This window comes from Pteropus medius, unplaced genomic scaffold (assembly GCF_902729225.1).
Source record: "Pteropus medius unplaced genomic scaffold, Ma_sr-lr_union100, whole genome shotgun sequence".
NCBI lineage: Eukaryota > Metazoa > Chordata > Mammalia > Chiroptera > Pteropodidae > Pteropus > Pteropus medius.
The window spans coordinates 4837357-4865302 of NW_024348242.1; the positions used below are offsets into that span (position 1 = coordinate 4837357).

Genomic DNA, 27946 nt, shown 5'->3' on the forward strand with positions numbered 1-27946 from the left:
AGCAACGCAAACGCAAATCTTGGCTTCAGAGACAGTGTGCAGACACTCCTGAGCTGTCGACCCGCCTCCGCAAGGACAGTCGCTTCAAGACGCGAGTGTTTTTGCTTCACAGCAGAAAGTCCTTCAGTGTCTGAGGAGTCACGCCGTCCTACGTCTTCTTGGATTCGCACTTGGTAAACTTGGAAAGTTAGCAGTTCCGACCCGAGGGCTGGCTCGGGGGCAGGTATGGAACGAAGCCAGCTGATGGCTCTCCCGCGAAACGAGGACCGGACAGGGCACCGGGTGTCTACATCTCTTCGGAGTTCTGCTGCGAAGTCTCCAGTTTCATCTTTTTAGAGGGTGGCCCTCCTTCCGAATCCTTGGGGAAGGAGAGAACGGCAGGTGAGCGCGGCATGACGTTGAAGAGGAGCCCACACGCCTGGCTGTTTCCCAAGCCCCAGGTCACCTGGGCCCCCCCGCCTGTCGCCGTCACCCTGGCTTCGTACCCATGTGCCTCTAAGCACCCCTCCCCTTAACCCCGTCCAGCTTGGAGGGGGCGGCCCCGTTATCTGTCCTCCAATCTGTCATTAACTGCCAGGGTAGTGATTTATGCACAAGTTTCAAGTTTACCTCTCCAAGCCCCAAGACCAAGCTTGCCGAGTTGACGACTGCTCCCGCGGGGCCCAGCACAGGTGCCTGGCCCGGGGTGGATGCTCGGTGGTTGGTGAACATGCATGTGTATTTTATTCTGGGGACAGGGTGCATCGTTGTCACCAGATTCCCAAGAAGTCCCTTGACTCAACACGTGCTCACCCGCCTCTGCCTTGACTGTCCCACTAGACTGTCTCAGGCATCACCAACCTGACCTCGTCACCCAAGACCTGCTCCTGACATCCCCCATCCCAGCCAGCGCTCCTGGGTCCGTTGGTGGTGCCATCTGCCTGGGAAAAAGCTGGACGGGGCCCGGGAGTCCTCCCTGTCTCTGAACTCCCACGCCCGGCCTCACAGCAAGGTCCCTCTGATCCGTCTCAAAGGCGCTCGAGCCCGCCCCCCACCCCCAACCCCGTCTGCACCTGAGCCGCCACTATCTCTGGCCTGGATGACGTAGCAGCTCACTCCGCAGCCACCCCACACAGCCTTTGACACAGCCCAGGCCACCTTTGCAGAATCATACGTAGCATCTAAAACCTGCCGACGCTTCCCCACTGACTTCGGAACAAAACCCCAACTCCTTGCCAGGCAGGGAAGGTCCTGGGGACCTGGACCCACTCCAACCGGGCACCTTACATCGCCCACTAGGCTCCAGCCACCCTGGTCCCTTCTATTCCTCAGGCTCATGCCTGTCTCCAGGCCCATGCACCTATGGCTCCCTCTGCCTAGAAAGCCTGCCCTCCCGGCCTAATTCCTCCTCCTTCCCAGAATGCTCCACTCTCATCAGACTTCTGTGCATCGCCCTGGGCCGGATCTCCCATGGCACACACGGCGGCTTTGCAGTCTGCCGTGTCTGCTGTATCCTGGCTGAGTCTCTCCCTCCCCAACCCGATCATGAGCCCCATGAGGACAGGGAGGGACCTCGTCTGCTGCTTCACCCTGGGTCTCCATTATCTGGCATCGAGCCTAGTACACAGTGGGTGCCTAATTAATTACTGTTAAATAGAGATCCAGGGGCCTTGAGATAGGACACGTAGGAGCTTCTTGGGGCCTGAGAGCAGGTGTCACAGGGAGAGATGACAGACACAGGAAGAAGATGCCTCTGTGTTCTCTCCCTTTTCTTAGTAGGAAAGTGACAAAAGCTGAATCCAGACGTAACAGGAGAAAGCAGGCCACGGAGCCTTCCGAGATCCTGTTCAGGAGGAGGTTCTGCGGTTCTGTGGTTCTGCGGAGCACTTGGAAGGGCAGAGGGGAGCCGCTCTCCATAACAGAGGGAGCAGGAGGCAGAGCGGGGCAGGGAGATGGAAATGAAGGGGAGAAGTGAGTGAGCCTGGCTCCACGGAGAAGAGCAGAGAAACCCTCGGATGGAGGGGTGGCGTGGGGACCCTGTCCTTCCTTTTTCAACAGGAATGGCCGGACTTCAATGTCAAGTTGTTTGCTTTTACTGCAAAGAATCTTGCATCCTGCTCACAAACCTAGCAGCTCTGCAGGAGAATGTGGGTGTCTCTGCGTGAAAACAGTGGAGGAGGTCTGGGCCCCCCGGAAACGGCAGCGGAGGCGGCTGCGTGTTAGAATGGAAGACCCCAGGACATGTCCAGATGTCGGGGGCTGAGGGAGGGGAAGCGCTAGACGCCTCCAGGGTGTGGGTCTACGTCTCCAGCTGACCTTTCCTCTACTGAGTTCAGGAGGCCACGAGACCCCGCCGACACCTTGGTTCTACAAACCACGCACGAAGCTCTGATTTTTATTTTTAATCAAATGGGCTCACGCGAGGCCTGAGGCTCTGTGGCTTGCTTTCCTCGTTTTGCATGGCGAGAACATTTATTTTTTTATCTGTACCTGGGCCAACTGTACCCTTTTTAACAGCTGCCTCCCGGTCTGTTTTATACACAGCCCTGGAGCTATTCGGCCAGTTCCCTTTCGACAAATTTCCTGCCACGGGCAGCACAGCTCCCATCAACACTCCCTGCGTGTCTCGGGCATCTGGAGAGTGTTCCATAGAAGAGAGGGAGGTGCAGAACCGAGGATATGCAGAAGATCAAGTCTGGGGCTCGTCCCCTAGGGAGGCCTGGCTCAAGGTTCCACGGTGTGCCGGCCAAGCCTTGCTGCATCCCGGCCTTTCCCTCCTGCCTGCTAACTTACTGTCAGTTTCCCCCGAGGTACCGACTAGAAACGACTCAGCAAAGGGGAAATGTTTCCAGTTGACGTTTTGATACCTCTGTGTCCCCGCTCCTTTTGGATGGGCACAGGAGGTCGACGGTATAAGTCATCCTGGTGGCCACAGCAACACTGAGGCACGTCCTGGGTCCGGCTCCGCCGAGAGCGTGCCCCCTCTCCCATTTTCTCGTCTCAGCCTCACCTTGGCCCCAGCACGGCTCTGCGACCCCATTCTGGCAGCTGGAGACACTGCGGCTCAGTGCGTGCTAAGTGACGGGGCTGGGATTTGAACCCGGGACCTTCGTTCCTATCCACTGGGCCCCCTGCTTCTGCACTGTCTGATTCAAACCAGATTCTGACAAAGAGTGATAATCCAGCAAGGGGTCTGAGGAAGCGGGAGTGTGGTCAGCTGTAAAATATCTCCAAAGACTGTTTCACCCAGCACTGAAGATGCTGACGACATCTGCCCAGCTCTAGAGGAAGCTGACTCTGGGTCTCTGAGAGCAGGCAGGGCTTTGGTGGACGCAAATAAGCAGAGTGACGAAGCTGAGGCTGGGACGAGGTGCCCTCCCTCTTCCCGCACCCACCGCGAGGGCAGGGTCCCTGTGTCTCGTCCTTCACGACAGCCCCCGTGCCAGGGCAGGACACAGAAGGACGCTCCCGACTCTAGCTCAACGGATACACGCAAGTGCCAATTGTCCAACGAGAACACGAGAGAACAAAGTAACAAAACACCTTTCAACGTACCCCCGACACCCCAACGGGCTCCCGGCCGATCTGGCTGCCCCTCTGAGACCTCGATCGAGGTACCTGAGAGACTGAGGACGTCTCTGCCCCTGGCCCCGCGTCTCCAGGCGGCTGCCGCTCGACGTTCTCTGCACTGCTCATCGAGTTTTCCGCTGGAGACTGTGAATTCGGCTCGTCGGAAGCGTCTGAGGGAAGAACACGATGACAGAAGCTGTTTTCAGACACGTGAGATGCGAGGCCAGATGGACCCATTACTAAAAATACCTGGAGCTGGGTGGTTTGGGGGCCAGGCGGTCTGTCAGGGCCGCCGTGAGCCGCCGGGTTTGGGGAGCCTCTTGCTTATTTTTTTCAGCGATGTCGTGTTCAGCAGCCAGGCAGGACAGGCGCTGGCCCTGTGGCCTCCGGCCCTTGCCTGCCCACCCACCGCTTTGCCACGTGCCCCTGGAGGACATCTAAAGGGTGCCACAGCCTCTGTGCCGCGGGCACCCAGCGCCCCCTGGTGGCCACAGAGCATTCCAGCCGCTATGGCTGCGACTCCTCCCTCCTCCACGGGAGCCGGCACTCCCCATCTGCCCCCATAGGTAACTGGTCCTTCGCAAACACCTCCCTTAATGGGATGGGTGTTTTCCTGATCGTCAGAGCAATGACTGATCACGGCAAGAAACAGAAAAGACAGGGGAAGAAAAACAAGTTAAAACCGCAGATTATCTCACGCGGCCCAGGGCTGCCACCCGGCTAACGTTTCGGAGGACTGATTGACTCCCATCTTTCCAGATGTTTTCCCCGCGACCCGCACACAATCCTCCTCGCTCCCCAAACAGGGATCACACGGCATTTTGGAAGCATTGTTCATGTCTTTAAAAATTCTCGAAGTACGAGAACATGCAAGATGGCTGCACAGCACCCTAGCAAGCAGTCACTTCTTTAATGAATCCTGTTTTGCTCGTTACTTGGGTTATTTCTTCCTTTAGCACAGGGAAGGAGCAGGGCACAGCAGGTTGCAGGAGGGGGTGCGGCTTTGGAAGAAGAGGTACCTGTGGTCCCACCTAAGCTTATCTGGGGCGCTGAGCTGGAGAGCTCACGGAGAGAACAGTGACATCCCACCCAGGGCCCCAGCTGGCATGCGAGGCCCCAACAACATATGCCGCTCTGATTTTTTTTTATGCGCACTAAAATACTCAAGAATGCCTTACTTTCTGGGGTTGCTGAGGCAGAGGAGTAACAAAGGAGGAGGGGGGTGGGAATCCAGGCTTAAGTTTTTAAGCAAGCAAGCAACATGGGGAAATGGGCCTGACTGGCGAGGGGCGCAGGGGGCTGGGGAGCCGGGCAGGCAGCAGCCCCACCTCCCCAGGAGGCCGACCTATCAGCCCATCCAGCTCAGGTGAGCAGCTGTTAACATGCTTTCCCTCCCCACACCAGCGGTCCTGATGTCTTAGGGGCAGTGCTCACAGACCTGACACCCCACGGGGTCTGAGCTGGGGTCTCCTGCTGCCAGGGGTAGGGTCCGGGGCCCACCCCCACCAGGGCGGGGCTCCGCCTACAAGCTGGCGTCTGGGCGGACACTGGGTTTACAGAAGGACCTGGGTTCCAACGCTGCCTCTGCCACACCGGCCCTCAGCCCCAGCCCCCCCCCCCATAAAAGTGGGCTGACAACAGCCTCCCTGTCGAGTCACTGTGAGGATTCAATGGAAGGACAGGAAAAGTACCCGAGCAGCAAAAGAACCCCAGATGGCAGTAACCGAGGGATCACCTAGAGCACAGAACCAAACTCCCCATAAACCTGACATTTCTTTGACATTTTCAGTTTTACCTTTAAAATCCGTGTTAATGGCCGTTCCTCGAAAAAGCTAAGCACAAAATTGCCAGACCACCCAGCAATTCCACTCCTAGCTATGGACCTAAAAGAACCGGAAGCAGGTCCTCAAACACTGGTCACACGTGTCCCCAGCAGCGCCACTCACAGTGACCAGGACATGAGAACGGCCCGAGTGTGAACGACCAGATGCAAAGGACGAACGAAACGTGGCCCATCCACACGACGGGACACGGCCCAGCCACAGAAAGGAACGAAGCCCTGACACACGTCACGACGTGGATGAACCTCGAAAACACGATGCTGAGCGGAAGGAGCCAGCCGCAAATGGCCACACAGCGTAGGACGTTCCGTGTCTGTGAAACGTCCAGAACAAGCAAATCCACAGAGACAGAAAGCAGAGGTGGGGAGTGCCAGGGGCAGGGGGACAGGGGTTCCACTGGGCTGATGATAGTCTGGGACTAGACAGAGGTGCTGGGCATGCAACACTGTGAATGCATTTTCTGCCGCCTGTGACCTGTTAAGTTTCATGTTATGTGGATTTCGTCTCAATAATGATAATAAAAAAAGTCCATGACAACGTTATAGTCTATTTCATAACGTGTGTGCTTTGAGAAACACCTCCGTCTGTGATTGTCCTCCCTGACGACAGTTCCCCTTCTGCCCGACACAGTGGGCTCGGCAAAGTGGTGTGGGACGTGGCGCCCCAGATGTAGGCGTAGATCACGAAGGTGGCTGGTCACCCCGAGAGTCACACTGACCCCTTGCCCGGCCTGAGCACTCCGTGGAGACCGGCCTTGGAGCCAGGGCTCGGCACAGAGGCCTGATTCCTGTAGCAAGACGGTGCTGGAACCTCGCCCAGGGGAAATTATTTTCCTGGGGCCTAAATTTAGTCCGGGGAGTTTGAACATTATGTCATTCCCTGAACTCACTCGGCAGTAAACAAGTTCAAAGCAAGGTCAACGGCGGGCGACCAACCCGCTCCGTCCTGAAGGCAGGCAGTGTGCCCCGACCTGGGAGGCCGCGGGGGTTCTGCCGCCCCCTGGGAAGCCCAGCAGCCCCTGGCCTCCTGTGCTGGTCCTGCCTGAGTAAGGCCGGGCAACTGTGCAGGTCCAGTGGCCTGGGGTGGCCGGAAGGGGACCCGGTATAGTTCCCACCTGGGCCTGTAAGGCTTGTGGAGCCGGCGGTTACCAAAATGTCGTTATGGAAGGAAGCGTTAACCTAAGATATGGTTCCTGCGGCTGAGCTTGACCTGGCCCTTTAGGGCAAAGGAGACGCAGACCCCAAACAAGGAGTGACGAGGCCATGGCCAGGGAGAAAAGACGGGAAAGCAGAAGCCGGGTGTGGCCCATACCTGGGTGACCCCGGCACTGCTCACCAGGCCCCTCCCACGAGCCGGGCTCAGCCAAGAGCCCGCCTCACTCACTCTGCGGTGACCTGACGGGAGACAACATTTCTGTCCCCTTTTAAAAGGAAACAGGAAGGCATGCCGGAGGTGACGCTGCCAGCCCAAGGCCGCATGGCTAGCAAGTGTCGGCCCAGACGTGACCAGCTCCTCCTGTGCCCCACGGCCCCCCGGCCCGTGATGGCGTGGCAGAGCGGGAGCTGGGGCCCGCTGTCCGGCATCACGAGAGGGTATGGCACCGCGTGACGCACGCCCGGAAAAGGTCGCAATTCAAAGTCCGGTTTGCGCGGAACGCCTAAGGCTTTCGTACCGTCCTAGTCAAAAACCCCTCAGTCGAACCGTTGTAAGCCGAGGGCCATCTGGGTTTGAAGTTTTTCCTTTAAGGGGAGCGCAAAGACCTCAGAACAAACATCCACAGACATCCGCGTGCGCGCGCACACACGCACACGCACACGCACGTGCTCCCCAGTCACCACTTCTTGCCGCCTCCGCCAGCCCCTCCCCTCTCCTGGCTCCATCCCGCACCCCCCTCATTGTTTGTTCTCAATGCTGGCAACCAAAGTGACCCCTCAGACCACAACACGGAACTCCCAGTGGCTCCCGCCCCACCGGGCATAGGTCAGGGTCAGTGAAGTGGCCTTGGCCACCCACGCTTGCGGCCCCGCCTCCTCTCCGACCTCTCCCGCTGTCTGAGCCCCCCACCCACTCCCCTCCAGCCACACTGAGCACGGTCGGGCCGCAGGGCCTTTGCACGGGTCCCCTGTGCCCACAAGGCCCCCCTCCCCGTTATCCACGGGGCTTCCTCCCCCGGCTAATTTGAGCCTCATCTGCTCGGTGAGGCCTTCTCCGACCACCCAAATCCTAACACTCCCCATAATGCGGCAAGGCTCCCCCTTTCCCTCCCTACTTTATAATTCTCCACAGCACGAACTGTCCAAACACTAGATCACGTGACATCTGAGTCACTCCCTGAGAACAGGCCCTCCAGGCCTTACCGTCCTTCCGCCTTGGCCTTTGGGGGCCAGCGTGTGGCGGGGCCTCCTTGAAGTCCTATCCCCTGGCTGCGGGACCTGGAGGTGGACCGGGGTCCCCAGGCGCACGTACCTTCAGCCCCAGGCAGCTCCTTCCCCTCGGCCTGGGCCTCGTCGGCCTTGCTGTCGGTGCCGTCGCCGGGCGCGGACGGGGTGGGCTCTGGGGCTGGGCTGGAGTTGCTGCTGTTCTCTTGTTTGATGGGGGAGGCATCCGCGATGGAGCTCTGGTTGCTGTTGTCGTCTGCGTGGGGGGGACAGACACAGGGGGTGTCCCTCGGTGCCTGCGGCAGGACACTCTCCCACGAAAGGAGGTGGCTGACACACCCAGGGAGCTGGCACGCAATACCGTCCCTCGTGGCCTGCCCTGTGAGGCGAAGGGGTCTGGGAGCCGGGCTCGGCCAGTCCCCGTGGGCTCCCCGAGGAGGCAGCCAGCCACAGATGGTGGCCTGGCACGATCTACATCTTTGGGGGACATCAGAGGCCTCCGTCTGGGTGGAGAAACCAGACATCTTGGGTCCCTGGCCGTGAAGTAACACCAAGGCCGAGGCACGGCCCGCGAGGCTCTCGCCCAAACGCTGCCTCTGATCAGGCCTCCAGATCACACTTCCACTTGATACGAAACGAAAGAGAGAGAATGAGGTAACCACGCAAAGTGGGACACGCCACAGGACGACTGGCCCCGGTTCTTCAAGCCAATACCATCAAAAAAAAAAAAAAAAAGAACAGGAGATTATTGTAGATTAAAGAAATTGAAGAGACCTAACAGCTACACCTGAGAGAGAATTATTTGGATCCCGTTTTGAATGTAAGAGACGTTTTGGGACCATTGGGGAATTCGAATACAGTCTGAAGGTTAAACGATATCAAGAAATTATTATCAATTCTGTTAGGAGTGACAGAGGCGCACTGGGTATGTAGAAACGTCATTAATTACGAAGGGGGCTCAAGGGTTTACATACAGACTTAAAGATGGGGACGCAGGAAAACGTACTTTAAAACGCTCTAGCGCAGGCTACACGCAGCTGTCAGAATTCCCTGAATTTTACACTCGAGAGTTGTGCATTTTTATACGTAAACTGTATTTCAATTAAAAAAAAAACGACACCACGTTTAAGAAACAGACGAGGCACCGATGGTGTTTTCAGATGAGTGGAAATCTAGGAAAAAGAGAACTGGGTGATGGCACTGGTGTCTGTGCTGGGAGCGGAGCTGGGGTCCCAGGGCGCACGGCACCTCGCACGGGACCCCCTTTCTCGGGCACAGAGAGTCATCTTAAACTGTAGATACTCAAGTAGCGATGTCAAAAATCATACCATAATCTTCCGCTGCTTTTCTGGGCTATGCGGTACGCCTGGGACCAAGGCCATTTTTGTAAAAGTGAGAGAGGGGCCGGGGGGGGCGGCTGGCAGGGGGAGGGGAGAGGCAGATCAACACGGCCTGGGCACCTACTGTGTATCAGGCACCGGGCACGAGTGTTTACGGTCACTTTGTCTAACCCTCTCAACAATGTACCAGGTCGGTGCTGTCACCGGGGAGAAACTGAGGCTCAGAGCGGCAGAGCCCCCTTGCTCAGGGTGGTGCCTCCAACTCCCAACCCCGTCTTGCTTCTTCCTCACCCTGCCAAGGAAGCGCCAGGCAGTCACGCAGCCCCAACTGGGTAAATTGCATCTTATTTTAAGTGTGCTCTGGGGGCTAGTTACACAAAGCATCCTCTTGTGAATTCTGGGACTTGGGGGGAAAAAAAAACAGATATACGCTCTCCTGATTTACCTTTCGAGAAAATCTAAACTTCCTTCCTACATACACCAAGATACGTGTGCGTGTGTCAGGAAGCACGGAAGGCAGAGAGGCTGGACCCACGGGTCCCAGCATGAGGCTGTGTTAACGAGTGACAATAAACATTAACATTTAGCAAGTAAGCTGCCCGGGCCTGGCCTGGTGGCCTGCTCACAGTGTGACCCTGGTCCAGGGGCCGACCTCGGCCGAGTCTGGAGACTAGAGAGCTGGCTGCCGATGCCCTCCCTTAACCTCCTCCTACCCCATCCTACCCCCACCCCGGGCCCACGTCCTGCCCGGAAGCTTCACGCTGACATGCTCTGGGGTCGGACTGGGTCTGGGCTGCACAGGAACTAAAATGGAAATGACAATGGGAAGCGGCGCACGGAGCCTGGCGTGCTTGGCGTTCTAGATCTTCTTCTGCAGTGTCAAGTCGAGATTTTCCCAGGGGCCTGCAAAGGCCCCGGCATTTGTACACTTCCTGACTCTGGGCCTCGCCTTCTTCATCTGGACAATGGGGCTTATTCTTTGGATGAAAGAGGCAACGCGTGAAATCGGGGTCCACTTAGCAAGACGCTTGGCGCCTTGTGACGGCTACTAACGTGCCAAGGCTTTAAAAAATCATCTCGTTTAATACTCACGCTGACCTTATGAAGCAGGCATTACTATACCCATTTGACAGATTAAATACAGACAAACTCAAAGGCTGTGTGTTAAATTACTAGACCAGGACTCTGTAGGTGGGGGGCGCGGGGAAGGTCCCAGGAGAGCCGGTTTTAAACCCAGGTGGGATTTCTGTTCTAAAAGGCCCTCACCTGTAATTCTGTGATTCACTCAAAAACCCTGAGCCAGGCCAGGAGTCTTCTTAACCCCTAGAGAGCAGGGGAGCTGGCCAACGCCAGGGAGAGAGGTTACAGCCCGGCCCAAACACCTACTTCTGAAGACAAACTGCATCCTGACGATAATCGATAATCATATGGCCAGTGGGGCGGGGGCTTTCTTGACACACTAACTGTCTGCAAAGCCAGACTCTTTCGTTTTCCAGAGGAGCCAGGTTGGGCGGACGGGGAGGTTCGCTGGCCTTCCTTCCCCAGAACGAGGCAGCCCTGGGTCTGGAGGGTTAGAAACGCCAACAAACTCAGAATTCTTTGTGATGTCCTTACTTATCTAATACCACCACGTTGTGCAAAAGGCTGAGTGGTCAAAAATACAAAGACGCCGACCTTGGGATCGAGAGACGGAGAAAGGCAAGTGCTGTGGGCTCTTATATCAGCAGGCCGGGCAGGTGACAGAACAAGGTGAGCCAGGTGGGCCTGGGGAAGCCACTCCCACCCCCCACTCCAAGGAACAGTGCTCCCGCTGTGGCCTGGAGCAGCAGTGCACGTCCGGGGTTGCCGAATCTGATTTCTTCCCAGGATGGCAGAAATGCACATTTCCTGATTTGTCAATATCAGAAAGTTGATGTTTTAGAAACTTCGCGTGTGACTCTCTAAGGTCAGAAGTCAGCTGGGGGTTTGTTTTCCTTGGAGGGTAGAGACAACCAGGAGGGGACACCACGGGGATTACCGGGGTCTGTCTTGACCTGGGCTGGTTACATGGGTCTGTGTGGTGTGTGAACATTGCACGGAGTCATACGTTTAGCGTCTGTGCCTTTCCTCTCAGATAAAAAAAAAAGGTTAAAAGGAAAATAAACACCAGCAACGTCAAGACAAGTGCAGGCTGGCTGAGGCACGTCTCCAGCCTGGGTTTGAGCGGCGGGACACCGGCTGCAACTTCTGAAATAAGACGGCAAAGGAAGTCGGGCTGTCGACGTGGCAGGCGGGTCCCAGAGAGATGAACACGTGGTCAGAAATCCAGGTTGGAGCTTCCCAGCGGCCAAAGCAAAATGTGAAAGTGGGACATACAGCCGTTTATAGGGTATGTCGGGCCGAGGAGGGAAAGAGAGAAACACGCAGCCGAAAATCTTGCCGGCCACAAACGGCGGACAGAGCATCTCTGAGGGATTTCCGTCGCTGGGCGCAAAGCGGGTGTCGCATTATATTTCAGGGCTTGCTGGCCTGGGCAAGGAAGGTTCTTCTCCTTCACGGAGGCTTTTCCCTGGCACAGCGGCACCCGGTCCTGCCCAGCCCCACCACCCCTTGCCTGGAATGTGAACGGACCTGCTGCTAAGACAATACACAAGCGGGTGCCATGCCTCGGCGCAGGGGCCTGGCCGGGGAGGGCCCTGCGGCCGGCGGGGTGGCTCACCGTGCATGTCCATCATCCCCGGGGAGGAGCTGTTCTCTGGCGTGGTCACCTCCGAGCCACACTTCTCATCCTTGCTCTTCTTCTTGTTCTTGTTTTTCTGGAGGAGAAAGCGGAGCAGAGACCGAGTCACCTGCACGCGGGGGCGAGAGCCTGGGGGGTGGCGTGAAGGTTTTACTCTACTGACCCGTCTTGGGGCCCCTACGTTCCCAGAGGGCTCTCCCTGGCCTGCATGTCAACTCGCCCCATCAGAGGCCTCATCGAGGAGCCCAGCGGAGGGAGGCGGCTGGGGCTGGAAGGCCATGGTCACCGGTTCAGCGGTGGCAGGTCAGCCACGGAAAAACAGACTTCGCACATTCCCAAATGGGTTAGGCCCCGGGGCTGCCCTGCTCCCATCACAGAGGGAGGCCAGAGGAGGGGGCTGGGGGAGGGGACGCTGGTGGCATACGGTTCCAGTTTTTACAACTGGAAGAGAACTGTCTTAGAAACAACCTGTGTCTGACAGATTACTGTTCGTTCGTTCGATGTAATGCGACGTAAGAATTAGAGAACGAGGCGGCTCTTCGTTTAATAGCGGGGAACGATCTACCAAAATGTCCACGTTAAACACGTCTCGACACCCCCAGGATGTAGAAAAAGGTGCGAAATGAAATGCCGCCACTCGCGGTGAGGCAGAGGACAGGGAACGGGTGCTGGCGTGTCCGCAGGCACCTGCTCTCTCCGTGGAAGGATCTGGCTGCCTTCAAGGAAAGGAGCTGAGTCGGGGGGGAGGGCACAGTGACGGGAAGCAGGTTTATAAAAAGGTACAATGTCAAAAACAAAAAGTTAACGTTTCAAACCTAGAAAGGCAGAGGGTAGATGGGTGGTTTCTGGGATCTTGGGTTGGGGGGAGCGACCGCTAAGTTTTCTTTTCGGGGCCTTAAAATCACAGCGGTGACAGCTGCCCGACTCTGTGAATACACGGACGCTGACCTGCGCGTGTTACCAGAGTGAGTGTTACAGCAGGTGAATCACCCCATTAAAAAAAAAAAATTTTTTTTTAAGTGATGTTTGAGTTTCGTTTTTACCTCTTCGAAAGGACAAAATTTTCAAGGGTTCTGAAGAAAAAAAAAATGGTGGAACCATGTGGTAATTGGGTGTTTAAAAAAAAAAAGATGAAATGATTCCCCACTGAACCCCACAATGCAGATTCCCAGCCACAACTCTCAGAGATTCGCATTCAGCTGTCCGGGGCGGGGCCCAGGGACCTGCATTTCTTCAAGATTCCCGGGGGATCAGATGCTCAGCCAGGTGTGAGACCCGTCACCGTCACCACAGGGGGAGAGGCTCAGTGGTGCCAGCGAACTGGCGTTTCCCGGGCACTGTCTTTGCAGCCATGCTGGGCTAAGGCCCGTCTATGGGACACGTCGCTGTTGCTCTGTGGCCAAAACACCAGGACCCTGATGCTTCACTGCACGGGGAGGGGACCAGGGCCCACCTGTCCAACATCACCAGCTCCTCCCGGTGGCCTGTCCGACCCCTGACCTCGTGCTTCCCGCCCAGCCTGGAGCCGCCCTGTCCCTCCCGACCGCCCCCTGTATGACATTCTCTCCTTGATCATGATCCAGCTGGCACTTCCCTCGGGTCTGTTCCATGCGGTTCTATAATGATCTTCCCCCCAACGAGGTTATAAATTCCTTGCGAGCAGGGACCACGTCTTCTCTAACGCCGCGGCGTTGATAAGACACCTGACGACGTGCAAGGCGCAGACGGGGGAGCCCTCGAGGAGCCCGGCCACGCTCAGCTCTGCCTCCGGAACAGCCGGTACCCGGCGCCGGCCTTCTCGGGGCGAGCATGCCAGCACAGGGTCAGGAACGGAGCCTCGGCCTGCTGGAGGGCGGCTCGGCCTCACCTTCCTGGCCCCATAGAGACCTATCCATCGTGACCCCCACGTCACCCGCAGGAGCGAATGGAGCTGTGTGGCTTAGTGCGAGCCACCTTCCTGGAGGAGAGAAGAGTTCGCAGGACCAGGGAAGGCGCCCCAGGCCGGGGGGAGCCCAAGCGAAGGCCTGGAGCTGGGCCGCTCCGCGCTGTGACTGGAAGTTGGAGTAACTGACCTGGGGTCTTTGGGAGTGAGTGGCCTGGGAGCCGTCACACGGAAAAACCGCCGTGGGGGCTGCCACCGATCCTTCCTTAAGACCAAGCACAGCCACTGGGGCTCCCTGTAATGGGCTCGTCACCAGCCCTCCTGGAGCCTCCCATGGTGGCCCACCCGTCCCTGCACCAAAGTCTCTCACTCTGGGGCCACCTATCGTGAGCAGCTCCAACCCTCAGAAGGTTCTCCAACAGCCGAGAGAGCACGCCTAAGCCATGGTGCCCAGGGGAGGGGACGCCTCTGCACTAAGGTGTGTCCCCACGGACAAACCGTGGGCCTCTCGGCCCCGAAGAGATGACCTGCAGGGGACACTCCCCACCTCTCCGAGGGCCAAACTGGGGCTGGACTGCGAGTGGAGTGGAGACGGGTCCAGCAGCCTCTCTAGCCCTAAGTCAGGTCCTTCTGCTTTCCAAGTGGCCTTCAGCCCAGGCCCCTGCCATGATGGGCAGCTGAGAGCCCCTCTCACCCTCATGGGAGGGAGTATGGAGGGACAGCCCCATCCCAGGGGACCGGCCCCTCATACTTACATCATCGACCTTTGGCTCCGTCACAGGGACCCACTTGTAGATTCGCAGCGATGTGTCACCCACGGTCACCCACTTCTTCTCCCTACGGAGGAGGAGGAAGAGCCTGTTTACTAGGAGCTTCGGGGGCAGGGCCTTCCTCCCTACCCAGCGGGGTCACCGGCCGCACTCCCTTGGGGACGATGTGATGCAGTGGCTGCTTGGGATTAGGAGTGCGAGCTGCAGGTCACGCGGGCGAGGTTCGAATCCCAGCTCTGCCACTCGCTAGCTGGGGCCCCCGGACACGTCACTTCACCCATCTGAGCTCAGTGTCCCCTCTGTTAGACCACGTAGGGCTGTCGACCTCTGGGCTGTTGTGACGGTCACGTGAGACAGCGTGAGTTAAAGTCCTCCAGCTGCCTGGGAAGACACGTGTGGCAAGGCTCGGGGAGAGGGGCTGCCATGGTGACAAATCCTCAGAGGAGAGAACCAGGCCCCAGGATCCTCCAGCCTTCACCCCACGGCGCCAGTGAACAGGGCAGCAGACAGGGCTTTGGGCCAGCCAGGCCTCCCTGGGGGAGGGGGTGCGACGGGAGTCTGGGGTCAGTGGGAGGAAGTGGACACACAGCGTGCCCTGCCATCGGGAGCAGCTGAGGGGGGCGCAGCTGAGGAGAGCAAGGCTGCCCGGTGGCCTCGCCCCAAGGTGGTCCCCAGACGCTGATACGGAGGGGCTGTGACAGGGAAGCCCAGCCCCAGCTGTGGGCTGCAGCTGAAAGGACACTCCAAGGCCCCACCCCTTGGCCCTGAGGTGGGCACCTGTTTCAGGGTCTCAGCTCTCGAGGCCCATGTCTGGCCCGCCCCCTCGCCCGGCCAAATCCTAAGCTCCCCAGGGACAGCGTCCAGGACCCCTGGCTGCTGGAGGCAGGTTTATGGACGAGGAGGAGAAAACTCACAGGCCACAAGAAGGAAAAGGGGCGACCGGCTTTCATTAAGGATGACAACGACCACCCTCTCCTCCCCTCCACTCTGCTCCAAGCCACTGTCATTCTCTAGATTACTGGTGCAGCTTCCCCAACTTCTGTCCTTGACCCCCTGCAGTCTATAAGGCAGGTCATGTCACTTCCTGCCCCAGACACTGAGAGTGACGCCCAGAGGCCAAGCACCGGAGGGCACCTTGGCTCAGGGAGAACCCGCCAGAGAGCGAGCTGGGACGCGAAGCCAGGAGGGTTTGGCGCTGGGGTCCGTGCTCCTCACATCAGGCTCTGCCATCTCGGGATAAGTGGGAGGTTGCAGAGGATCTGTCCACTGCTCAGTGAGGAAACTAGCTGACTCAAGGGACTGACCATGGGATGTCAAGGCCAGACACACACCTGGTACAGGTGGCAGAGCTGCCAGGAGCCCTCAGCAATTTTAGTGACGCGGTTCCACCAGAACCAAGAACCGCCCATGCCATGAGCACCCCTGTGAGCTGTCTAGCACCTTCTCCAGCCTCCCGGGCCAGACCTCAGTCTCGGGTCCCCCAAAATGGTGCCTGCTCGGGTCCCACACATTCCCTGCTGGAGGGCGGTGGGACTCGTTTTCTTTATTATGCTAGTGCATTCCGGGGGCTCAGCGCAGTTCACACGTGCTCTAATCTTCCCACAAGCTCACGTGGCAGGGACCGTCACCTTCCCTATTTGACAGGCAAAGAAACTGAGGCACGGGGAGGTCAAGTCATCAAACCCTCTTTGCCGCTCTGCTGTCTAGAGCGGCCTCTCGGGCCCTCATCCCTGCCCCTTTTAGTCCAGAAAGGAGGAAGGAAAGGCAGAGATCTAAGTCACTTCCCACCCACCTCCTACCTCCTGGAGGCAAAATGGACAATCCACAATCCCGGTCTTTCCCCACCTCTATTCTGAACGATCAGAAGGTGCCAGGAAGGGATGGGGTGTTCCAAGAAACAGTCCCAGTGACAAAGCAACAATCACAATAGCCGTTGCGTGCCAAGGCTTCGTGCCAAGCGGTTTATTTACAGGCCGTCTCTCCCAGAGGTTGCCAACAGGCCCATGAAATGGGGACTACTATCACCCCACTTGATAGATGAGGAAATGGGAGGCCCAGAGAGGTTATACCGCTAGTTCGTGGTCACACAGCTTAGGTGACGGCAGAGCCAGGACTGGACACGGGCTCGGACCCCAGCATCCGCCTCCTGCTATTCTGTTATCCGTGAGAACGAAGACTCCATCCTACAGGCCACACTGGTCACAGAAGCTGGACAAAAGTGCATGTTGCTAGAACCCTGTGCAAGTGACCAAAGGCACCTACTACACACAAGCCCTGGACTGGCTTCCTTAGCCTGGGCCCTAGTAGGTCAACAAATCCGCTGTTTGATTGTGTTTAAAAAAAAAAAAAGGAATTGACTTGCAATATGCAAGGCCCCTTTCAGGGCAGAAAGTGTACCAGATCTGGGTGTGTGTCACACCTGAGCCAGGGTGGATGTTTGCAGGTGCTTCCCAGGGAGGGTACGGGCCCTGCAAGTGATGAGCTCAGCGCGGCCAGGTAGGCTGTCACTTTGCCCCAGCTGGCGACCCTTGGCCCGAGCGCCCAACTCACCGTGCTTCAGTTGCATTTCTAGGTGTGGACACTGAGGGGCTGCCGGACAGAGGGCAGAGTGTAAAGAGCCCGCCCTCGGGCCTGCTATCCAGCCAGCAGCCACCCAGGTAGCGATGGGGCCCCGAACTTAAGGTACAAGCCACTGAGCCAGCACCAGGGAGGGTGAGAGGAGGCCCCACAGATATGGCACGTGAGCCTAGGTGTCTCATCAAGCTGGTGGCTTGAGAAACACACAGGGGCTCAGAGGAGCAGCGGAGTTCCCACTGCGGCCCCCCCAACCCATCGCGCAGGGCACACGGCCCCCACTCCCAGCGAGGGCATTAAGCCGAGTTATTACCTTGCATCTAGGGAGGCGAACAAGTGTGTTTCATCCGGCCTGCGTGGTACTTTTGAAAATTTGAATCGATTGCCAAACTTAAAAGAAAAAGTCAGACAACATAGAGATCCAGTTTGCTGGCTGCTCGCAAAAACTCAGTCTGACCACAAGGGACACACAGGCCCCTCCAAGGAGCAAAGGCACCGTCCAGACCGGGCTCTGTGGCTCCCCCAGGTCGCCCAGCTCTCTCCACCTGCAGGCACTGGGCCCAGATTCACCACGATCAGCAGGCCGCACCCCAGCCTTGCCGTGAAGCTGCCCCTGGCCGCGCCCTAAGCCCTGCTGCCTTGATGGCCCCTGGTAACCAGCCTGAAGTACCTCTCTTCCCCATCAGACTTGGACTCCCGGACGAAAGGACTAAATGAGGTCCCAGTTGAAGGACTCAAGCCTCAAACGCTCCTCCTCAGCTCAGGCTCCTATGCAAATGACAAGCAGCTATCCCAGATTTTCCAGGCCAAGGCCAATTTCCAGTGTTCTCCCAGGTCCACTCAGGTCTAAGGGCGAGACCACCTTGGGGTCACCTGTTTCCCTCGAAGACAGCTCTAAACCCTTCACTCTGTATTCACATCCCAGGGCTGGTCTTCGATGCCTCAGGAGGCCCGGCCACTGGCTAGCCTTACCCTAACGAGGCCCAGGCCCGCTTGACCCGCCCTGTGCCTGGCAGGTGGGCACCGCCAGAGGAGCTGAGGTGACGCCCTAGGCACAGGCCTGTCCCTCCCTCAAGGACAAGTGGGAAGTCCTCAGAAAGTCCTCTGTGTCCACAGTCACTGAGGGACCCTTCAGACCAAAGGCCCAGGGGTCGCCGGCCTAAGCCTACTGCTCAGCTCAAGCCAATCTCCCTCCCTGATCTTCTCCACTCACACTGGGCCTCCTCACCTAGTTTCCCAAAGAGGGGCCCACCGTTCTGTCCCTCCTTCAGCCACATTCTGGCTGTCTCGTACTCACCGGCCTGCCCTGCTGGGACACCAGAGGGAGAGGAAGAGCAGCCGGCAGCTAGGACAGGGTGGCCACGCTGGCTGCTGGCTTTATCCAGGGGTAGGGGAAGGGTGGGGCTGGCAGACCGGGGACTGTCACCGGTCACCGGGGCCGGGAGAAGTACCACCCTAGGCTTCCGGGCTGAATGTTACGCCAGATACCTCCATTCTCCTCTGGGGAAAATATAGGATCGCGAATTAAATTTGAATTTCGGATAAATAGTGAATAATTTTTTTAGTATAAGTATGTCCCAAATATCGCATGGGACCTACTTAGGCTAAAAAAAATTTTTTGTTTGTTTTAAAAATTATTTCGTTGTTATTCTCCGGGGCATTTGAGATCTTGCTCACCAGCATATATTGTCAATTTGGCTCAAATAAACTCTTATAAAAATTCTCTACAAAAAAAGAATAAAATAAAATAAATTTCGTTGTTTACCTGAAATTCAAATTTAACTCGGTGTCTTGTCATTTTATTTGCTAAATCTGGCAACCCGGCATCCCAGCCAGCGGTGAGCTGCGTGGTTGGTGCCACGCAGTTAATAAACAGCCCGACGTCTGGAGGACTGACCGGAAGACCCGTTCGAAAGGCACAGTGCAGGTGAGAGTTGGCTTCTCGGGGCTGGGGAACCCCAAGAAATAAGGCCAAGTCTTTCTTGCTTAGAAGAGGCCGGAGGAAAAAAAATATAAGCAAAATACAAGTTTCTACAGAGTCCACCCGACAATAAAGACATTTGAGTAGGGATAAGTGCTGTCGGAGATGTGACCGGGGAGAGGGTGAGAAAGTGGCACAGGACTCCCTTGCTGCCATGGTTAGAGAAGTTCCTGTGGTCTGCCCAAGGTCAAGGCCAGGAAGTGAAGTGGAAGCCCAGCCCTGAGGTCTTGAGAGGACATGACATGTCTCCCGAAACACAAGGAGAGAGGGAGATAAATTCTCCTCCCGTCCCCCAAACAAGGCCTGGACTGCAGTGGGCTCAGCGGCGTGGAAGGACAGCAGGCCGGCTGCTCTGGGGCCGACGGGGTGGAAACCCTCACAGCTCCATCTGCCCTCCCTGCAGAGCAGCTGGCAGGCCTGCCCCACGGGAGCAGCTGTCAGGGTGCAGGGGCCTCTGCCCGGCGGGAACCTGGGGCAGGAGGCCCTGCCGCACCGCCTGGAGCACAGACAGGCAGCTTGCCGCCAGGCCCGTCCTCACCTCCAGGCCGGTGGCAGAAGAGACTCAGGCCCAGGCACCAGTTCTTTCTTGGCACAGGCGCTAAGACAGGGGACAACTCCAGCCTTCCTTCTGGGAATCCCACGGGAGAGGGGGCTGTGGGCTTGTTTGCCTCTGTGTTCTGGCCTGCAGCTGTTTCTGCCATTTTTAAATGGCTCCGGTCCGGCAGGGGGTGTCCTGCACACTAGGCGAGCTCCCACAACGCCGAGGACTTGGATCTCAACTTTGGAAAGCCTCCCCTTCTCATGGTTCTGAAAATTCTTTGTCCCATTGGAGCCAAACCCAGCCCTCGGCCGGGCATCCAGCCATCTGCAGACGGCCCTTTCCATAGGAGGCCCAGGAGCACATGGACTTTATTGATTTTCCTCTTGCCTTTTTTTTGTTGGGTTTGACTCAGAAAGGACAGCTAACTTGTGACACGGCTAGACTGGATCCTCGCCCCCTGTGGTTTTTACAGACCAAGGCGTTACTCAAGAAATGACACCCCTAAACATAAACATGGCCCACCGCGGGGGGGCCTGCCCAGTTTTCAGGCTTTAGATAAAGGGTCAGGACGAGCCCGCGGGCACTGACACCCGAGAACATCGCGGCTACTCCTCTCCGTCCCTGACCCTGCTGAAGCCGTGGGAAAAAAAAATAATAATAATAATAATAATAAAGTTGAAATCAGGGAGCTGGGAGTTTTCAACAAGTCTGCCCCAACCTGGCGATCTGCGGCGTCTCGGGCCTGGCCCTCGGGCCGATTCCGCGTCAGACCCCGGCGAGGCCGCGCGAACGTTCAGTCCTATTAATTACAACGAGGCCACGCTGGACACTCGGGCGCGAGCTGGAGAAACACGCGCGGTCGAGCCCGGGCCTCCCTTTGCCCCCGCGCAGAGAACAAAAACAACGGCTCCCTTCGCAAAACAAGCACGAGCCGGTCGGGGAAAGGCAGACGCGGCCCAGGACCGGTTTCTGGCCCCAAACACTGGCTCGCCCGAGCCCCGCGCCCGGCCGGCGGGCGCGGCGGGCGCAGGAGGTGCCCGGCGCCCCGCAGCGCCCCTCCTCGCGCTCGCCCCCATCTTGCCTCCTCGCCAAGAGCCCTCGCTCCAGGCGGCCCAAAGCGCTAAATTTAAACGGCTCGCGCTCTGCAAACTCCGCAGACTCGAGGGCGCCGGGCCTGGGAGGCGGGGAGCGAGCGAGCCAGCCAGCCAGCCAGCCAGCCAGCCGGGGAGGGAGCGAGGGAGGGAGGCCCGGCGCGGGCGAGGGCGCGGGCGCGGGGGCCGGCGCTGCGCCGCCCGGGGCGCGCGGGGAGGAGACGGAGACGGAGACGGAGACGGCGGCGGCCCGCTCGGCGCTGCACAATGGAGCTCGCGCTCTCCCCTCCGCCGCCGGCATCGCGGCCCCGGCGCGCGGGAAGCCGCTTTCATGTGACTTGCACAAAAACGAAATGGCTTCTGGGGCCGGCCCCGAGCCCCCCTCCCGGGAGCCGAGCGCCGCGGTGGGGGGTGGGGGGGGCGGGGGGCGCTGCTGGCCGCCCGGCTCCGGGCGCCTCCGCCTCCGGGCGGCCGCTGCCGCCGCGCCAGGTGGGCGACAGGCGCGAGCGCACCTGGGCAGCGGCCGCGGCCCCCGCCTCGCGCAGGTGACCCGGCCCGCGCGCCGCCCGCCCTCTCCAACTCCCGGGCCCGCGGGCGGCCGGGGCGCTGCGCCCGCCGGCTTTCTGGACGTGGTCGGGGGTCGGGCGGCCGCGGCGCCCAGCGGGCGAGCAGCGCCTCCGCTTACCATTTGCGCACTTTCTCGATAGCCGCCATGACCCTCTTGATATCATCTTTGGCCCGGCTCCTGGTCTCGGCTCGAACCGACCTGCCCGACATGGTTCTGGCGGGGAGAGAGAGGCAGCGAGCGCGCCGCCGGGTCCTGCTCGCGCTGCGCGGCGGCCACACTCGCGCCCGCCCGCCGCTCACTCACTCGCGCACACACACACACACACGCGCACACACTCGCACGCACTCGCACACATACACACACACACACACAAAGCCGCGGCCGCCGCGCGCCCGGGCCCAGTGCGCAAGCGCCGGGCGGCAGCTGCACGGAGCAGGGGGAGCTGCGCGGCCTCCGGGCGCCGCCGACGCGGGGCCGCGCCGCGGGCCTCCCGCCCGCCCCGGGGAGGCGTCGAGGGGCGCCGGGCGATCCGGCCCCGGGCTCGCGGAGGGGGCGGCGGGCGGACCCTCACCCGGGGTGGGGGGAGGGGGCGCAGGTGCCGCGGGGTCCCCGGGGGAGGGCGGGCCGCGGAGGGGGCGCGCTCCTCGGGCGCCAGCCCCGCGGCTCTCGGCGGCGGGCGCAGCAATGCAAGTTTCCTGCGGGGCTCTGGACTTCGCGGAGTTGAAGACGGCGATGCGGGACGCGAGGTGCTGCTCTTGGGGAAGAGTTGAGAAACACCGATCTAGGCTGGCCCTCTGCCCCGTGTAGACACGCGAGCTAGGACGTCGCTTCTCTTTGCTGAGCCCCTCGGAAAACTGGGGTTGGAGGAGAGGTGCTGCTAGGCCCTGCTTATTAAATCGCTTTCGGCAGGGAAAGTTCACTAGTGACCTGCGTTTTAACGGGGGCTCTACCTTGCTCCCCGCCGCTCCCAGAGATCGCGGCCCTCGAAGAGGCCCACGCTGGCTTTGTCAGAGAACCACGATTTCAATGTAAGCCCCTTCTGACTTAGGTCTCAGGCTCAGAGCAGGTGCTACGACCGCACGAACGACCCTAGCGGGTAAAATGGCCTGGTCAGCCTACAAGGAGGACGGCTGAGGATGTTTCTTCCCTGTCCTGCGGGGGGACAGCTCTGTGGAGCCAACTGTCATTATCAGGACCACCCAGGTGCCGCATCTTTGTGTTCAGGTGCAGCTAAACCGACTTGACCAGAGCTAACTCACGCCCAGGTGGATGCTGGGGAAAGTGACAGTGACCCTGTCAGCAAGTCCAGGGCCCTGGAGATAAACTAGCCCAGCACCAGTCATTTTACGCATCGGGAAACTGAGTCACAGGGAAGTTCAAGGTCACAGCCATCGCTAGCTCTCTGACTCCCATTCACTCTAGAACCAAGCAGTTGGCCCTGCGGGGGGGTCATGGAGTGGGAGGCGGCCCTGCGGGCCTTTCCCAAGGCCTGTCTTTTCACCGCAAGTTCCAAAAGTGAAAGCTGAGAAGGCGTAGAGAATCACTCTGAGGATTACATAGGAAAAGCTATGTCACAGCAGGCCCCAAAGCAGGTCCCACCCCGCCGGCCGTCTAACGGGGCCGGGTCAGCAGACATGTGCTTCGGGCCACGCAGATCGTTGAAAACTATAGATTTGAATTTAAGAAGATATATCAAAAATTTAAGTCTCAACTGGAATGGTTAAATGGATAAATGTGTGTGTCTATTAAGCTGTTTAGAGGAACGAAGTACTGACACTTGCTATGACGTGGATGACCTTTGAAAACACGCAAAGTGAAAGAAGCCAGTCACAAAAGGACAAGTATAGTGTCCTTCCATTTACACGAGATCTGTAGACTAGGCAAATCCATAGAGACAGAAAACAGGTTGGTGGTTGCCAGGGGCCAGAGGGAAGGAGAAATGGGGAGTGACTTCTAATGGGTGTGGGGTTTCCTTTTGGGGTGCTGAAAAAGTTTTGGAACTAGATAGTGGTGATGGGTGCACAGCATTGAGAATACACTCAATGCCACCGAACTGTACACTTTAAAACACAGCGGTCGATTTTATGTTATATGTATTTTAACACGATGAAAAGAAATCAACCTCACTGGAAATAGCAGATCTACAAACCGGGCCCCCAGTGCCACACGGCAGCAATCAGCTGTAGCTGAGGAGTTCTGTGCCCCTCCAGGTCACCAGTGTGTCACCCAGTCACTTTACTCATTTGTATTATCAGATAGCCCCTGAAGGAATTTGTGTTTCTGATCTCTGATTAGACTGTAAAGCTTTCTACAAATGTTCTTTGTGAATCTGGTATGTCCCTTTTTATAGTTTCTTGTCTCCTGAAGATACTTTAAATTTTCCTTCAATAAAGCACGGTTGTTTCGGTGTCTGATAATTCTAATATGTGAAGTGTCTGAGGGTCTGTTTCTGCTGGTTCTTGCTCATGGTGTCCTATTTCCTTGTGATCCGCCTGGTTCTCTCTGACCGTGCTGAACGCTATGTTTTCAAATTCATTTAAAGGGATTAGTTGAGGCCTAGGATGAAGTTACCTTCCTTGAGAGATGCTTTACATTTGCTCTGCCAGGCTCCTGATGGTACTGCTAGTTCAGGAAGGCCTCGTCTAGTTCAGGGCTTGTGGGTCCCTGGACCACTCAGATGATGCCAGTACAGGCTGCCCGATTGAGCACGACTAGATTGCCTAGTGTACCCTGAGGGTGGGGGTCACTGCTGGGTGACAGACCTGCACTTTCCAACTCTGCGTGCAGTGTTCTCGTGTTGATAGTTTGAAGTCATCCATAGCTTGGAAATTGGCAGATGCTACTCATTGGGATCCTTTCTCCGACCCCACCCAGAGCTGGCTGGGAGACAATTACCAGCATACCACTGGCGGAGGCTGATGGGGTCCCAAATTGTTGTGGGGATGGTCTCCCTCAAAGTGTGAGCCTTATGATGAGTTTTAAATAGACTGGGGAGGCCTTACAGAAAAGGTTTTTGATAAACCAAACACTGCAATCGGCCTCTCGGTACTTTTTCTTGCCTATAAAACCTGTCACCAGCTCAGATACTAGTGGATTGGCAATCTGCACATCCATCTATGCAGCCATTGACTTGCCCAAATTTGGGCCACTTGAGGTCATATGAAAATAGAGAGTAGATATAAACTGCTTTGACAGGCCGATGTGTTCACAAGTGAGACCGTGTAATCCAGACTCTCTGTCTGGTCATGACCCAGGGACCTGGAGTGAAGCTGGAGTCCGTCCAGAAGCAGGCTTGGCGAATTCGCAGGCCGGGACACTAGAAGGCTGCCCAGGTGTCTGCTGCTTCCCTCCCACGTGCGTGGTCGTTTCGGCTGCCAGCACCCGAACACCCTTCCTAGGTCTGGGTGAGCCTTGGGGGGTAAAGCCACTCCCACTACAAAAGCTACGGGGCGGGGGGGCCTGTCTCTCTCTTCACCCAGGGGTTAGGTCCCGGGCATGGTCCCAGCTTAGCCGGTTGGTGGCTGGTCTAGCCAGTTGAATTTTTAAAATTATAGCTTTACTGAAATGTAATTAAAAGACCATAAAATTCACCCTTTCATAGTGGTGTTTAGTATATTCACCGAATTGTGAAACCATCACCACAATCAAGTTTAGAACATTTTTGTCATCCCAAAAAGAAACCCTTAACTCATTAGCAGTCCCCCTTCCTCTCCCTACCCCCAGCCCCAGACAGCCACGAATCTACTTTCTGTCTCTGAAGATTTGCTTATTCTGGACGTGTCGCATAAATGGAATCATACGCTATGTGTCCTCTTGTGCCTGGCTTCTTTTTCTTACCATATTTTCAAGGTTCATCCACGTCGTAGCATGTATTAATATTTCATTCCTTTTTATGACTGAATGACATTCTATTGTATGGATTTACCATATTTTGTTTATCCATTCATTCGTTGATGGACATTAGGGGTTTTTATGCTTTTTTGGCTATTAGGAATAATGTTGCTATGAATATTGGCCTACAGGTTTTTGTGCAGATGTGGATTTTCATTTCTCTTACCTATATACGTAGGAGTGGAATGGCTGGGTCCGATGGTCGCTTTATGTTTAACATTTTGAGGAACTGCCAGACTGTTTTTCCAAAGCAGCTACCCCATTTTATATTCCCACAAGCAGAGAATGAGGGTTCCAACTTCTCCACATCCTCACCAACACTTGGTATTATCTGTCTTTGTTATTTTAGCCATCCCTGTGGACGTAAAGCGGTAACTCACTGTACCTTTGATTTTGACTTTGATTTTTTTGAGACGAGTAGGGGCACTGGAGAAATGACCTACAGCAGAAGTGGCCATTGGAGGATTGGAGGCACTGAGCTCCCAGGGGTGGCCGCCTTCGGTTCCTGCTCATTTTCAGAGCCTGCTTCCCCAGTTCCTCCATCGATCTGGTGAATTAGTTAATAGTCCCTCTCCATGTAATCGAACCAGAGCCAATTTCTATTGCTACAAACCAAAGATGACGACTGATACCACATTCAAACTGCCGCTTTGACATTACACTTCCGGAATGCCTCGCCCCTGGTTAGTTTGAGTAGAAGCGACGCTTTACTTCTACCCAAACTATTATGAATCTCCTCCCTGCTGTCCCTTCCCTCCTGCCCGTCCACCCGATCCTATGCCTCTCAGATGAAAAATTAATTCACTTCCCTCCCTTCACTTTAATCCTCAAGTTTAACCTCCTTGATTCGGCACACAAGACCAGGCCATCTATGTAATGTGACCACTGCCTTCTCTGGCCACCACCCCCAGGCGCCTCTCAGATTGGCTGAGTGTGCCTCGTTTATGTAATTTCTCCTCTACCTTTCCTGACCTCCTCCTCCTTCTCGCCCCATCTTCTCTAGATGACTCTATATCATATCACAAGATACTGCGATTATTGACCTGTTTCCTTCACTACAGTGTAACCTTCCTAAGAGCAAGAACTCTGCTTTGTGCTACATTGTATCTAGGCTGAGCACACTGTGTTGACACTGAGGTCACTATTAGTCACTATGAGCAGGCTACAAGTCACTGCCTGCTGTCATTTATCCCAGCAAAGTGGGAAAGGTAGAGGTGTCAACAGGACACCGAGGAAGGGGTAAGTGGAAAGCATTTGCCAAATATATGTCAGGCCACCTTCTGGCGCTCGCCAGGGCCCCAGGCGATGCGTGGTTACACGTGACCACGCATGAAGGGACAGCAGGATCACTGAGGAAACTGGGATCGTGTTTTGGAAAAACAGTGGCGTCCCCGAAAAACGAAGAAGAAGGAAAAACAGTCGCCAACTCCGACTTAAGTTTTACGAGCTGAAACCCACGGCGAGCGGGTCCGCCTCTGGCTATTGTCACATGAAAGGACGCAGCGATTTCAGGGCTGGCTCCACGTATGACTTAATGTCTGGTCTTTCCTGGGACCCTCTGGGCGACAGCCTATCCCACGTCAGGACGCTCCGGATGTGAGGAAGCGAGCATGCCAGGCCTCCGGGCAGCTGAGCAGCATGAACGCACTGCACTCCTCGTCGGACCCGTGAGGTGACCCTGGCTTTGAACGTCCCCTTTGCACCGCTAGTGATTTCGAACTCTCAGGGGAGGTGGCGGTGTGGACCGCGCTCTTCCTCGGCCTGCTCCCTCTCACCTGGGTGTTGAGAAGCACCCCCTGTTCCAGCAGCTCAGGAAAACACGAGCTACAGGGCGCAGGGACCCCATTATTAATGGTCCCATAAGACCTGTCCCTACAGTCAGAATGGTGCCACCACTGGAGAATGTTACATCGATGTGGGTTTTGTTTTTTGTTTTTCCCAATATTCTTTTAGGCTAAACTAGCAGAGGGTACTTATATGACATGTGAGCCGGGTGGCCAGTGCCCTGTATCTATTTATTACCGTCAATTTTGAGGCAGCTGCCTGTAGGGAAATGCTGACCAGATCCCTGGAGAGCGTGCTCAGGCTGAAAACACTTGTGTCCGGAGTGGCCATGGCTTAAGGACACAGGTCTTAAAAAAGAGACCCGTCTGCATTGCGTTAAGGTGTTCGCAAAGGACAGCGAGCAAGGTGACCTGGGAGCGGCCGGCCTTGACCGGCCCTCGGGGCATCCACTCGAGAGCTGAGGGGCGTAGGGCAGAGCATGGAAACCAGTCAGGGGGAACGGAGTCAGAAAGATGGTACAGGTGTCATTTGAAAAAAAAAAGTCTGAAATAATGTTCGATTTACGGGACAGATGAAAAGGCAGAACCGAGAGTTCCCACAGATGGGTCACCCAGCTTCACTGGAGGGCGCGTCTCGTCTGAGATCGAAACCGAGAACCGCAAACAGGTGCCGCGCCGTCAACTAAGCCTGTATGTCAGTGTTACCAGACTCCCCTAACGACCGCTCTGTTCCAGGAATCCAGGATCCCACTTCGCATTTGGTCATTGTGTCTCCTTAGTCTCATCCGATCCTGTGACAGCTTCTCAGTCTTTTCGAGTTGGCCGTGACCTTGACGTTTTTGAAGAGTACTCGTCAGGTACGTTGTACAGATTCATTGTATCTGTAAAGAGCTGTTGGAAGGAGTCATCCCGGCCTACGACGGGGAGTGGACTCTAGCCTGTGACAAATCCGGGTGACGAATCTGGGCTGCTCTTCCCGTGTGGCCCCCACAAGCTAAGAACGGTTCTCGCATTTTTTTTTTTTCCCCACGGTTGAA

General features: G+C 56.9%; 1 protein-coding gene across 2 annotated transcripts; it reads right to left on the reverse strand.

Annotated features, from left to right (window-relative positions):
* Window positions 1–6: 6 nt before the first annotated feature.
* Window positions 7–21632, reverse strand: BCL7A (BAF chromatin remodeling complex subunit BCL7A). Of its 2 annotated transcripts, none has more exons than XM_039879373.1 (6): window positions 21352–21632; window positions 14465–14546; window positions 11807–11903; window positions 7857–8024; window positions 3598–3719; window positions 7–358 (listed from the first exon to the last, which is right to left on the reverse strand). In XM_039879373.1, exons 1-6 carry the CDS (start codon window positions 21441–21443, stop codon window positions 287–289), a joined length of 633 nt encoding a protein of 210 aa, XP_039735307.1. In that variant the 5' UTR covers window positions 21444–21632; the 3' UTR covers window positions 7–286. The 2 variants fall into 2 exon arrangements, with proteins under 2 accessions (XP_039735307.1, XP_039735306.1); XM_039879372.1 differs by having other exon boundaries at window positions 3535–3719.
* Between the last annotated feature and the right edge of the window lie 6314 nt (window positions 21633–27946).